Here is a 15271-nt window from a genome sequence, read left to right as displayed (position 1 = left end):
CTGATATGTGTAGTCTGTGACTGCTGTGCTCATGGCCTTGACTCAGAACACAACTCACACACACACACTGTAATCTGAACCTCCTGCACTGCTGAATAAACTATCCAGAAAAAAAAAAGGGAGTGTCTATTTGCACACCTATAGTCATATAGCATCCATTCTGCTATTTACACCCAGCACTGTAGTTTGGCTATAAACTCGACAAAATCACTGAGAGGAGGTTGTGGTGGATAATTGGGTTAAATGCAGGACTCTCCCCCAGGACAAGAGGGTTTGAGTCCCTACCTCGGCGACTGGGGGTTTGAACCCTATGTGAAATTAGAAGTCAGTGTTGACTTTAATTTAGTGTATAAAGTGTTTTTAAATTATTATTTCTTTCAGTTTTCAGTCACAGTTTTAGGTTAGGTTAAGTGGTTTGGTTTAGGAAGAGATCATGGTTTTCCGAGAGTGTGTTACGAGCCACAGTGGCTATTTCACTCCAGGTGCAAATAGCATTGTTGGCCATGCTAGGCATGCCTGTGTGTAGACAGCAACATTGGCTTTCTTGTCCAGGTGCAAATAGCCACATGGCTATTCTATCCCGGGTGCAAATAACACTGTTTGATACTCACACCTGGGTGCTTGTCTCTGCCATGCTAGGCTATTTACACCCAAGTATAAACAGCCACATTGACTATTTCAGCCTGAGTGCAAATAGCATTGCTGGGTACTGATATCTGGAGGCTTGTTTCTACCATGGTAGGCTATTTACATCCCAGTTTAAACAAATGTTGCATATGGCATGCTTGGCTACTGACCCCTGGGTGCTTGTCTCTGCCATGCTAGGCTATTTACACCTAGACATAAACACCCACATCGGCCATTTCAGCCTGGGTGCAAATAGCATTGTTGGCTACTGATACCTGGGTGCAAATAGCATCTGCCTAAGTAATATGTGAAATACTCATGCCTGTTTTTCTCTTTTCTGTCACAAAATGAGTGTCAGGAGAAGAAGGGGAGGTTGAAGGGAGGCGGGGTGGTGGGGACACTGCAGTGGAACATGGAACAATAGGCGCCCTCTGGCATCAACCTCTGGACAGCCCAAGCTGCTCACCAAAGACACTGAACTCACCCACAATGAACTGCTGCAGTGGGAAGGGAGGCTTTAGAGAGTTCAATTTCCAACACAATTGGACGTATTCTACTCCTTTAAATGCCAAGGAGATGGTGTGCAGCGTGTGCCTTTGTGAGGAGCTTTGCTTACAGCGAGTGTCCTCTAGCAGGAGAGACAGAGAGAGAAAGAAGAGGGAAATGGAGAGATGGCGAAGACAGGCAGGGTGGGGAGACGGTGTGGGGACAGAAATAGTGAGGAAAAGAAAAGGGAAGAAAGAATAAGACTGAATGACTGGGAGAGATAGAGAGTAAAAAAAAAAGAAAGTACAGAGAAAACGAGAAGGGTAGAGAATGTCTCCTCTGGCTGTCGTTTCGCCAGCCTCGCAGGGACCGTCTGAAGGACAATGCTGCTACTAGTGGAGTGTGACGTTTGTCCTCTATCCAATTCAACACAGCCCCAAAGAAAACACACTTACAATCAAGTGTCGATCATGCATCTCATACACAATAACCTCTCCCAAACAAAATACAATGCATTATAGTAATATACAATACAGCCTCTGCGTAGAAAAAGCTTAATGGGAAAAATAAAAAGGCACTGAGATAACATTCAAATGAGGCGATGTGAAGTCATAGCGTACCACAGCAGGCCTAACAACAGATCACCTTTAACTGCTGTGAATTTTACCTCAGATACCCACTGCTTTCTTTTTTGAGGGAATAATTTTACCTTGCACACACCTCTGTAATATACTGTAAGTATGTCGTCTCCTCTCTACAGTGTATTTAATTTGCTTGTAGAAACAAAAGTATTATTTTTACCTCACACAAGCTCAAGTAAATATAAACGTGCTTACAGACTTCAGGGACATTTGTTTCCTTTCTCCTTGTTTTGCCTCAGCAGAAAATAGCTACTAAGGCCCTTTTTTTTACATAAGACTTTAAAGCTGCTTCTGTGCTTTAGGTTTTGGGTCAGAGCAGATTTGCAGCTTGGTTCCAATACATATATAAGCTACAGGAGGGAAACATGGCAAAAAAAATCATATCAAGATTTTTTTCAGGCAGGATTACAATCCACAGTCTTACTGTAATTATTTTAGATGTTGGTTTTTAAGACTATTTTGCAAATTACTGGACAGTACAACCAAACTTATTTCTCTATTTCAAAAATATAATGCCTTGCAAAGTAACAAAACTTTATTTTAAACTATTTTTTAGATTTTTCAAATTTTAATCAAGTGTGCAATTCTGCAAAGTTTTAAATTTCACCAAGAATTTTGACATGATTTAGATTGTATTCAAGTACAAAGACTTTTGCACAACTAATAACAGCATGTCACAACATCAGTTACATATTTCAGATGTTTACTTGTCCTGTCACATGGAGTGCCATTCTCAAATACTTTTGTTAAGGAGTTGTTTGTTTCAGCCTTATAGCCTCTGGCTGTGAAGTTGTAACCGAAGCACTCACATGGGATCCCCTCGTTGTTTGTCTCCATACTGTTTCAGGTGTTTTCTTTTGAGGCGGTGAAAATCTGAAGATCTGTTGTGTTGATGTGTGAACCTTATCTTTGCAAATAATTATTGTTTGTGCAGTTTTGGTTTTGGAAAATGTAACAAAAATAGTGGGAGCGGGAGAGAGACAAAGTGAAAATGGAAAGAAATGGAAATGATTTAAGAGCATACAGTATGTTTAGAGGTACTACATTATTCAAACAATATTATCATGATATATGTGTATTTTGCATCAACATGATGTCAATGTTTCATTTTTTATAATATAATCAATGTTGACTTCTTATGAGCAACCATCAACTCTGTGTTGTCATCCATGCCACTATGTTGCCAAATAAAAAATCTTAGGTACTACTGACTGTTTTCTATTATCACTTTATTGGTGTGCCTCCAGGGAAGGTGAAACACAGACTAGCAAATAATGTGATTTAAGATTTAGCTGAGAACTCTGGATGCATGTATGACTCACAAAAACACAAGTGACTGTAGTGACCTGTCGCATGATACTAACGATCTCTATGTAAAGGAAAATCATGGAGACATTTTAATCATTCATAATCTATAATAACTGAAATAAAAACTAGACATCACATTTGTAAAGTGCAGTGGATCTGTGTTGCAGCCATGGCAGCATTCAAGATAAACAAGACAAAAAGGAAAGAAAATACCTTTAATTCTTTGAATTATGCTCCTTCTTGCAGTATTAAATATTAAAAGTAAACGGTTATTTTCAGAGATTGCAATTGTGGAATAGACACCATGGCTTTAGAAGAATTGCACTGTGTAACATTTGGATTGTTAAATAAAGAATGTGTTATTTTTATCTATTGCAGCGCTGCAGAAAAAAATCTGGAATTATTTTTTCATGAATCAATCTGTAAGATAAAAATGAACACAGGTGGGAAATTGATTTGGACCGCAGGCTGCCAGATGCTCATCACTGGATCTGTAGGCAGTGGTAAAGTGGGGCCAGGCACTGGTTTCACTGATAATATATTCAATGTCCTTTCCTTTGTGGTCACGGGGCAGCTGAGCCATTAATATTACACAATCACACCAATGGCTCCGATGAATTATTCAAACTTTCTTATGGGTCTGTGATATTCTATGCAATTCATCTGGAAGACCTGTTGTCTTTTTAAGATGAAAGCAGCAAATATCTACTGTTTCGAATTCCTGCTGGAACAAAATATCAAAATGCTAGTTAGGAGAAACAACGGCTGCAGAAAGCAGCGCACCTGCCTCCTGCCTCCTCAGTGTCACACTCAATATAAATACGTCCGCTGTCATCAGAAAAATTGCCATGGAGGCTGTTTCTCCATCATTGTCTTCATTTGAAGGGCATTTTGCTGCCCAAAGGCAAACGCCTAACACACTCCCCGAGCATGGCGCCCATCCCCTCTCACAGAGGGCTGGCAGTGCAGCAGACAGGAGAGCGAGACAGAGAAATAAGAGAGAGAGAAAAAAGCCTTCGTCTCAAAGCAGACCTCACACTGGGTTCTGTCACTACAGATCAAAATCCCCTCAAAGCCATAGATCACTTCCACTATAGTTCACATGTTCCACACTTAGAAACTGTTTACCAGACTCAAAGAGTTCGTCTGCACAGAGTACACACACTTACACACACACAGATACAGTAGAGAAAGAAAAGGAGTTTCCACACACACAAAAAAAACAGCTTTCGATCCAAGCCAACTGCACTTAAACATTTATACAGGTTGAGCGGATGAGTCGCTCGCTGCAAACAAATGTTTACATCTATATGGCAAAACAGAGCTCAGCCCAGTTCAGTGAGACGGTACGATGCCAGCTCTGCCTCCAAGTGAGCTGACTGCTCTGACAAACAGAGAAGTGTCTGCTCCCTTTTCTCGCGGAACTACCTGTCAGCGCCTGTCGACAACTCATGCACACATTGATACATGCACACATGCACAGCCAGGGACAGTCTGTTTCCTAAAAGTTCCTTTAACGTACCTACGTGAGGATTCAGAGCCAATAACAGCCACCGCACTCAGGGCAGCGGATGAAGTGACAGTCCTATATGTGCTTACTGGCGGTTAAGTTGGAGCTGTGAGCGTGCAGCTTGGCTTAAAGGTGCTAAACGCAATATTCAGCCTCATTAGATGACAGCAAACAATGATTTGCTATGTAAAGATATGGTGGAGTACTGGTTTCGTGAGCAAAGAATGACGTCAGACTCCCTGCGAAGATGTTTCTGTTTAGTTTCTCATTCTACAGCTAACCAGTACACTAAAATATGTTTGTGACAGAAATAAGCGATGGTTACAATGTCCCTCATCTAAACAGCATGCTACAATCTGAAAACATGCAAGAAACAACCATTTCTGATCAACACTCCTCAGTTTGACAGGTTGATCTGTGTTTCGGGAGTTTCTGTTGGAAACAGTTGTGTCCAGAAGGGAACCTTAGATTTGCACATGTTGTTTGTTCATTGTGCACACTGTACAAACAGATTACATGTCATAATGTGACAATGCTTGATTAAGAACTGGGTAGGTTTAGGGACAGAAAACACTTGAAAGGAACCGTTGATTTTGAAAACTCTGACAAGACTTGGATGTTTTGATTTTCATTGTCCACACTGTGCAAATTAATTATGTTTTATTTTAGAAATTTATTATAATTATGTTTTATTTTTAAAAAGATCTGGGTAGGTTTAGTGATGGAAATCACTTGGTCAGGGTTAGAGAAAGACCTGGAGATCTTTTGCAGGTCTTCGGGTTCCTGTCTAGACACGAGAGGCAAAATAGCAGCCGTCTGGTTACAATCTTTGTCGTCTTAGAGCTCAGTCGCACACTAAAATATGTTTATGAAAACATTTTAAGCAAGAAATAGTTAATGCAGTGACAGAATATTTGATATATATGATCAGGACTGCCTAGTTTGTCAGTTTGATCTGTGTTTAGTGAACAGTGTGTGTTTAGATGACACTTTTTGTCTGCAAAACTTTATTTAGTAAACAAAGCATGCATTTGTGTTGGTGTGAGATGCTGGTGATCTACTGTGACCTCTAGAGCAACCGTCACATACAAAACCTTAAACGTACATGTGAGAGGATGCATAGTCAATAACAGCCATCATGCACAGGGCGCCGGATGAAGTGACAGGTCGTGTGTGCTTACTGGCGGTTAAGGGCCCATGAGCACACAGCTTGGCTTAAATGCACAACACTGCATTGTGGTGCAGGGAGGAAACCTGTCTTTGGAAAGTCCTCTGCTTGAGAGAGAAACGTCCCCTCATCTAAGATAAGGAGCCGATGAGAGATAGCGATAAAGTCAGTGCTTCTCCTGGGCCTTATCTGATGCTGTTATCTGACTGCACAGCACCCACCATCTCACAATCTTTACACCCTTTAAGCACCTCTCTGAAACACTCACACCAGCATCATCGCACACAAGCACACACACACATACACACCATCCAATGCTCAAACATTCCAAACACCGTACCAGCTTATTGATTACTTTGACACGCTCCCATTGTTGAACAGACGGTACACCTAATATCATGTAAGATTGGAACTGTTCTGTGTTATCTCATGGGGAAAGGACATAAAATGACTATTTTCTCACCTTTCAGAAAGACAGAGCAAAAATGGGAGGAAAAGAGAGCAGACGTTGTGCACTTACCTCTATGTCTGTTAGTAGTCTTATCAAACATAAGCATGGCATCATCAACCTGGAAGACATAAGAAAAGCACTGAAATGAGCTTAATCTCTTCAGCAAGTACCTCACGTCACCCTCTCCCCATTGAATCACATCTCATTCTACTCACTGTAATTACTCTTAGAATATAGATCCTCGCTGCTTTACACTTATTTCTTTCTAAGCACCCCTCTCCTACATAATCATTCTGCGGTCAAAAGATTATTTTCAGGTTACCGCTTCCCTTTCTGTCTGCAGCTTGTGATTTTTAATGATATAGGAATTTGGATAAGATGTGAGTGAAAAGTGGCAATAGCAGAGAAAATTAACATTAATGACAAGCAGTGGAATAAATGGAGAACTCTGCGGACAATATGTTTATTTTGATGAACACCAATGTCCGGTCTTGTGAAGGGTGACAGATAGACACATTACACTAAGCGAGTGTGAGACAAATGGGATCCTTCCTCATCTCACAGCCGCAGCGGCAGCAGCATCCACCATAATATCATCCCTCATCATGTCCAATAAAGCCACACACAGACAGACAGCATTTTTTCTCCACACATCCCTGAGAAACAGATCTCTAGACACACTCTTGCTTTCTATAACGCTGAAAAAATGCTTAAAAAACAGACTGAGGCATGCTCATTTAGTCTGTGATTTTGTCTTGGGAGATAAGTAAAAAAAAAAAACAGGGTTAGAGAGCAGCAGTAGAGAGAAACAAAAGAGGGAACACTCTGCACCGTTTGCTCCCTGGTTATGGTCTCTAGGTAAGTGTAACAGTGTACCGAGGAGGCTCGATGCTGTGCAGGGGGAAATATGTGCGCACAGGCGTGCGTCTGTGTTTTTCATGGTAGGGTGACAAAGCTTCGGGAGGAGATGGGAAGAGACAAGAATAGGGGTCTCACTCAAGCCGAACTGTCTGATTGGATAAAGAGAAGTGCCTGGCAGCCAGGCAGACTAGCGCTGGCACACTGCTCATGCCACCCTCTTGCCACACATTTGGCACACAAGACGTTGGCACAGCTTGTAGGACCCGGTTACTCACTGTACGGCTCACAGGCCACATGCGGCTTGCAGGCACTTTATTTGCACCTCCCCAAAATATTTCCAAAATGCAAAATATACTACAAAAATTGAATGTATTTCACACATTATAGTGTTGACACAGACTATTGTTACTCCTTGCAAGAGTACACAAAACTCAGAAGAAGTTGATGGACAATCAAAGCCCACAGGTGGATGCATTTGAGACTCATTTTTAAAGCAATGAGTACTTTTTATGTTCTTTTTCTAAGCTATATTTTTAGTGTTTACACAAGTATATTTTTGAACCAGTGATCTACTTTTTACTTGGCTACATTTACCATCTTTACCTATGTCACAACTAGTCTGCTCTAAATGTGGGGAATGAGTGTGGGGAGAAAAGTGCGCCTACATTTGCTAGCTGCCTGCAAGAAAAATAAGCACCACCTGTCTTTTCAGCACAATGCGACGTTGAGGGAGGAAAACCCAGGACAAAAGGCAGCTTCCAGTGACAATCCCTGGCCACATCTGGCCACATATTTTATACTAAAGTCACTGCTTTTAAAAACTACTCTTAAAAAAATCAGAGTCTGCTCTAAATGCTTTCGTAAAAAAAAAAAAAAAAAAAAAAGTCACTATCTACTCACCCTGATTGAGGGTTGGGTTTATTTTGTTAGTCTGCAAAACACTGCTGGAATTTCACAGGAAAACTGTGCTGCAGAATCTCTCAAATGTGAATAAATGGTGACCAGTTTTCAAACACAAAAACAACTGGAAAAAAAAACTCCATACTGTTTGTCTGGCATAATCCAAGTCTCCTAAAGTCCCAACATGCTGTTTGCACACCATCACACCACACACACCCAATTTAGACAGTGTGCATGTGCACATGAATGTGGCTCTAAGCTAAGGATCTATAGTGAAGATTCAGGCTAAGAACAAATAAAACTTTTTTTTTAGCTAACTTGGCATGTTGGGACTTCAGGAGACTTGGATTACACCTGATTAGCAGTATAGAGGCATTTTATGTTTTTATTCTTTTGGTTTTACGTTTGAAATCATTCACTTCCATTGTTTGTGAGATTCTGCAACTCTGCTTTCCTGTGAAACTCCAGCAGTGTTTCGTGGACCAAAAAAACTAAACCTGACCTTCAATCGGCATGAGGGTGAGTAGATAAAAACTTAATTTTTGGGTGAACTATCCCTTGAAGCAAACACAGCTATTAGAGAGGGAGTGATGAACATGTGTGTCATGTGTGAGAGGAGGGAGGGAACAGGTAAGACAGGCAGTCCATGTGAAAATTAAAAATTAAATGTGAAAATACGAAGGTGAAATAGAACTAGTTGTTAAGAATGAGTGTAAATTCTCTAGGACTACAACTGTGGTATTGCAGTATTGCGTGCACTTCGGTACAGCCACTAACAAAATCATTAAGTGTTTCCTCTGTTGACACAACAGAGCGACACAAAAAAAATGTAGCCAATATAATGATGTTTGTTGTTTCTCTGAAGAATGAGCTATCTAATAACTATGTGGTAGTAAAATATAGAAAAGTACAGGTGCCAAGCAATATCACCTGCAGCAACAGTTTTATAAACAGACATTTATAATGTCATGTAATCTAACCTCTGTTTCACACCAGGTGATCTAATGAAAATCACATAAAAGTGAGAGAAAGTGGGATAACTGGAATTTGTAGTGCAGTGGGTTGTGATTTCATTGCCTGCGTTCGAAGAACACTGTGTAACTTCTGGATTTTTTTTTCCTGCAGTACAGTAACTTGACACACTGTCCTTGAATTAAATGTGAGAAAACTTGTGATTGACTGACTCAATAATTTTATTTTATTTTATTTTTTTTTTTTGCTGAAAATTCTGCTCTGAGCACCAGACACAGTTTATAATGTCTCAACCTCTGACAGAGTGAGAGCTCCACTGCAGAGCAAAGATTGAATGGCATGTTTACCAACTATGGTAAACGTTTAATTTGACAAGCATCGCTGACAGCCTGTGATCATTTACATGGGAGACATAAATTTATGGCATTTGACCTCATCATCTAATATCAGTAACACTGAAACAGCCAAAAGAGTCGCTACATGGCATGCATCAGTAGAAGAAGTGCAAACAAAATGGCCAGCGAAGAATATTCTTTTTTTTTTTTCTTCGAGACTCAAAGAAACGGAGGTGCTACAGTCAAACACAAGTGTTATGACAGAGATTGATAAGTAACAATTTTCTGAAGCGTACTGTGTGATTCTGTGGTGAGATGAAACTCATCAAAATGTAAAATGATACCAACAAGCACCTGCAAAAAATAATGGACACATCATAACACCATTTATGACTTCTGCACTAGAATGTAATTACTTTAATAACCATCACTAATAAATTATAAATTATCATGTATTAATTATTAATAAATTATCATGCATTTGTTAATGATTACCAAATGATTTATAAACATTTAAGAAATCATTACATAAAGAGATGGACCAAACAGACAAACAAAAAAAAATGGTACAAGACCCCAATAGGAACCTGCCCACTGCACATGCACTGCTTACTACACAGCTACTTACTAAAAAAATGAAAATAACTACTTGACTATCCATAATCTAGTCGTAGTAATCTAATTAACAAAGCTCTGTAGTTTTTAAACCATTTCTAAACAGTTACGTGCTTACTTTAAGCCAAAGTATTATCTTTTCCCTAACTCACCCAAGTAGTTTTGTGCTTTATTTTGAAAGTCTACTTTCAAAGATGCAAATGCACTGCATTTATTTTTGCAAATGTGACCACAGGCCTCATTGTTGGATGGATGGATTGAGATGGTTATTGTGAAGTTGTGATGTTTATAATACTTTTTAAATTGTATTAAACACTGTGTAGTGCATCTATAAATATTATATGGATAGCTACATAAAGTTGCATCTGATGTTGTCTGATGATGTCTGATGTGTAAATGTTAATAAATGGTTGATAAAGGAAGTATAAACAACATCTGAATGTTAACAGTAAAATACCTATTAACTAAAGTTTAATTAACCAATTTGCCATATATTAATGATGGTTATTATAAAGTATTGCCACTTAATTTATTGATGCCATCAAGGTTAACAAGTCAGCACGTTATCTACATAAAATTTGACTGACTTGAATTTTAAAAACAGCCCCACAGTATCATCAGCCATCAACTGCCGCAGGCCTTTCATGCAACATGACATTCAAATATCTGTACTCTGATATTGATGGTATTGCTGCTGTAAAGCCATTTACAGCCTGAGAGCGGAAAGACTGTTACTTTGTAAAATGAAGTGAGGTCTATTAAAGGAAGTGTATTATATAAATGTGTGAACTGTGTTGTTGTGACATTATTAGAGGAGGACCATCCTGTCAGCGAGACCCACACAACAAAGAACACAGATTCACAGTGAAGCACTGATGGGCACTTTAACAAAGAATGTGCACATCATGTGAGAGTCACACTCCAGCAGGTCATACAATACAGTCTCCCCTCTCTCACACACACTCTCCGTCTGTCTCTGCCTCTCTCTCTCTGCCACTTGCAGAGTCTATAGAACCATCTCCCGTGCTTCAGGGCTTTTCAATGTAGTTATTCAAGCAGAACACAACTGTGTGCCTCCATCTGATAGAAGGTTAAGGACCTCTTCACTGCTCACAAAAAAGCCCGCCACACAGAGGTGAGGCCAGGCTCACCTCAGGGAAGAAATCTTTCTCTGTCCTCCTCCTCCTTCTCTTTCACTCTTCCTTTTCTCCTGGCTCGGTGAAAAGAAAGGTTCAAAGGATAATGGCTGTCTTATCACTATGTAAAAGGGGAATGGGAACTCCAGTGAAGTGCCTGGCCTTTTGTGACAATGAAGAAAAGAGCAAAAGTCTATTTCACTGTGGTATATGCACTGGAACAGTCCATGACCACTTAAAAAGAGAAGGCAGCTGGAAGACAGTCGGGGAGGGGGGCGAAGAGGCCGGGCGGCTCTTTAACTAAACCTGTAGCAAACACATCTGAACCAAATAACTTCTTCCTAAAAAAGGGCTGACAGGGGTATATTAGGTATGTGAATTGTTAGCTTACCAGCAGTTTCACTTTTATTCACATTTCAGAGGGTAGTGATTCGATACCAGCCCCCACTTATTGCTTTTTTAGTCCCAATCCATGAATCACATTCAGCAGGTAGTGGTTAAAACTGTACATCTATTAAATAAACAAGTAATAACGCTCTTATTTGGGAACTCTTCTACAAATTAGAGCAAATACAGTAAAAAAAAATGGTCAAAACCAAGAAAAAAAAGCATTTGAATAGATCTTTTATAATGGAAAGTTTCATTAAATGACACAAGACAAATAATTTTCCATGATTAAATGTGTGATAATGCTAGCCTGAACAGTGTTGTCTCAACACTAGCAAGAGTAATGGCTGTAGTACTAGCAGTAATAGTAGTAACAGTGTCAGTGTAAGTGTAAGTGGTAGTGGCAGTACCAATTTAAACTTCTCTGTACTGGCAGGCAGTGAATGCGTGGAAGTGGGTGGGTTGGGAAGTGAGTAAAAGAGTTTGAGTTGAATGAGTACATTTTAAGACACACTCTTACTTCAGATTGTCATTTCTTGAGATCCAGATATTTAAACCTGTCTTTAAAGGTTTCAGTTCATGTTCATCAACAAATCCTACCTTAGAGAGAGTGATGGCTGTAGCTCTCGAGGTGCTGTCTGTACATTTATTGTGTATAATTTTTGCACTACTTCTATTATTTATAACTTCCAGAAACACTTGACTTGTATAAAGACATTTCGGTGATTCTGTTGCACATTTGTGCTATTCATATTTATCTATACAGGCCTTTATACCCATATTTTAACATACTTGTGTCCTGTCACTTCTTTACTTTTATTTGTTCAGTTGTGCTGTCTTTGTTCAGTGGTGGACAATGGTAAAATTATCACAAGTCAGATGCCTTGTATGTATATGTGCAAATATCTGGCCCATAAAATTACTGCAATTCCTCCTCCTCCAATTCAAACAATTAATCAGCATTAACGCTAAAAGAGTAAGCAGACTGGCAGCCTCTAAAGTTTCTTTCTTTTTTATAAGGTGAGTTGAGTTTCTGCGGTATGTGATGCAGCTTTGGGAGGTTTACAGACTGAACTCAGCTTTACAAACTGTCAGCTTGTCTTTCTTTTCTGCTAAAAGGTGACCACACGTTGGTCACTAGCTGCAGTCCTGTTTGCCCTTTTTGTCTGCCATGTTAATCTGTGAAATGCAGAGTCAGCTCCATTGCTTTCCTATATTGTGACCATTGAAAGTATCAGACCCAAATCATTGAGCGGCATTTCAAGAAATAAAAGGGTGGGAGGTCGCTGGTTCAATCCCCTGACCGGCAGGATAAATCTGGGTGGGGAAAATGAGAGTAGCAGTAGTTTGACCCTCCCTCATTAACACTGCTGAGGTGCCCTTGAGCAAGACCCTTAACTCCAACCGCTCCAACTGTGGAGCTGCTCAGTGGCTTGTGGTTGTCCTGGGCAGCTTCCAAGTGTCAATGTGTAACTGTGTGAATGCAGTTGCAGTGAAACTATAAATAAATAAATAAATAAAAGGTAAAAGTGATATTGAAACTTTTTAAAATGTAACAGCTAGTTTCATTTAAAGCTATGTATAATGGGTGCACTGACACATTCCCATGAATGACTCATGATAATGACTCATTGAGTATAGGGTTATATAAGGTTGTTTGTGGTGTATGATATGAAAGTAATGGAGCTGTGTGGCATGCATCAGATGACTCCAGATGAACCCTTTCACACAGCATAATCCTCAGCACATTAGACCTCCCATGTGCTTGTGCCGCAAGCCAAACAGTCCCTAATTTAGGAGTGAGAATTTGATGACAGCTAAAGAACGTGCAAGCTTTACAGGTAATGCGGATAGATTCAAGGGAAAAAACAACTACACGTGGCCAGTCAGAGCAGTGAAGCTCTATATCGCTCAAGAAAGACTTATTCTGCTCCTGTCATATAGAATGGGACCTACCTCCACACCAGGTGCAACCTCTTTGTCTGTATCAATCCATATGTTTTAACAACCTCAGAAAAATACATGATCATTCAAAAAAAAGGTTGCTGAATGATGAATTATGTATCAAAGGACAAAGGCATCAATAAAGGCTAATGTGCTCTGTTTTTGGACAGGAAAACAGCAGAGGTGCCAGGTGACAGGGAGAGATTTAAGAGCTCTGGAAATGAATTATGACAGCGATTTAGAGGTGTCAAATGCACATTTACATTCGGCTCACGGCTGAAGGCTACCAGAGGAGCTTTCCAGCAATTTGGGGGTGACACTGATATAGATCATATCTGATGCCAAAGGAACGGAGACTAGAGCCACAGATAGTGACCTGGGACCCGTCCTTTTGTTGAGGCTTTGGGCTCTGTTTTTGTGCTGGCACCCGCTGGGGCTTTGTGCTGCTTGTATTGGGTGCACAGAGGTTTCTTTCTTGCCTGCATCCATTACAGTTGCTTTGAACTTCACTTTTACCTGAGTGGAGAGAATTGTGTGTGTGGTTACCAGGCAATTTTGGTGTCAGTTTTGGTGTTGAGGATTACTGGGATTTGTGCTCACACTGCAAACACCAAGGCACAGCCTGCGCTATTTGCATGGGTTCACCAAGTGATGCTCAAAAGAGCAGATCAATTTGAAAAGCTTACAAACTACTTTTGTCAATATGTGAGTAATACAACTTAAACAAAGAACGCCCATGTCCCCAGCTGACATTACTCTGTTTAAGAGGCTAAAGCGAGCTTAGTTTTAATGCAATAGAGTGAAGATAAGTTTCATGAGGCTGTGACATTTGGAGATTTCTGTAAGAGTTGCATTTTTCTGTGAATGAATGGTGAGCACTTCTATTCTGGGAATATCTCAGACACCCCTTAATGTCAATATACCTAGGAAAGCCATACATCTTCTGAATGCTCCAAGTCTCTAGTTTGTGGTTGTGAAGTTTCATGAGGCTGTGAATATACCACGGGTCACAACAGGTCATTTTATACAGTGAGGTCAAGTTTTGAAAATATGGTCCCATTACAATGAAATGGCTACCATGGGGGGGCTACTGGACTCATTGAATCCACACCAGTATCAGTATCAGTTTTCATGCAATTCCAATACTGTTCAGGGACCCCAATATGTAAGAATATTCAAACAGAATAACAAACAAAAGTCTATCAGTCTATCAGGATCTGATACCAGTGTGTTTATAAAAATCAGTTCAATCAGTTCAATCCACTCCCCGCATTCCCAAAACAGTTCAGTCCAATCGAGTTTGTAATAACAAAAGAAAGACAGCTCAGAAAGTCCTCTACAGGTTTTAATATGGCAGTGTCCCATTTTGGGACTAATACATTATATCAGACTTTAGACTTTTTCCAATTCTGGTATCGATATTGAAACTCAAAACTGTGTGTGATTAGCATAAAGTGGGCACATCTGACTCCCATTTTCATTGAAATTTCTTGAGGTGAGAGGTCAAGTGACTCCTTTGAAAACTGCCATGCCAGTTTCTCCTGTGCCAAACAGGTGACAGGCATGACATGATTGGTACCAAAGGATTCCCTACGTCTTCTGGTTTCATATGAAACCAGTATCTTCACTCTACAACCTCATGCAGCTTCTGAAAGACAGTAATGTCATCTTGGAGTGGTTCAATATGGAAAAGCATGCAGTTTTTGTCACATAATTTCAATGACAATGAACTGATTATTGATAAATTAATTTGGCCAATAACTGATTACAGATATTGGCTGAAATTTGTATCCCTGACATGGCAGCACAGGAAAGGCTTGGTCCAACTTAAATCAAAACATCATAATTAAGTGTTATTTTAGCTAAAGAATTTGTATTGCATAACTGGAGCAAACCTATAACATCATGTTCCATTATAGAGCAGAGAGAG

The 15271-nt window shown here is 39.9% G+C and overlaps 1 protein-coding gene across 11 annotated transcripts in view; it reads right to left on the bottom strand.

Moving 5' to 3' along the window:
• Nucleotides 1–15271, bottom strand: part of LOC146318764 (RNA-binding protein Musashi homolog 2) — a 351568-nt gene that overhangs the window by 146904 nt on the left and 189393 nt on the right. For all 11 annotated transcript variants that reach the window (XM_084730906.1, XM_084730905.1, XM_084730904.1 and 8 more), the window contains one exon: nt 6261–6309. In XM_084730906.1, coding sequence (XP_084587032.1) covers nt 6261–6309 — 49 coding nt within the window. The remainder of the gene's footprint in view (nt 1–6260; nt 6310–15271) is intronic.

This window comes from Lutjanus erythropterus, chromosome 11 (assembly GCF_056507025.1).
Source record: "Lutjanus erythropterus isolate fLutEry1 chromosome 11, fLutEry1.hap2, whole genome shotgun sequence".
Taxonomy (NCBI): Eukaryota; Metazoa; Chordata; class Actinopteri; order Lutjaniformes; family Lutjanidae; genus Lutjanus; species Lutjanus erythropterus.
This window is presented reverse-complemented; position numbering and strand designations above follow the sequence as displayed.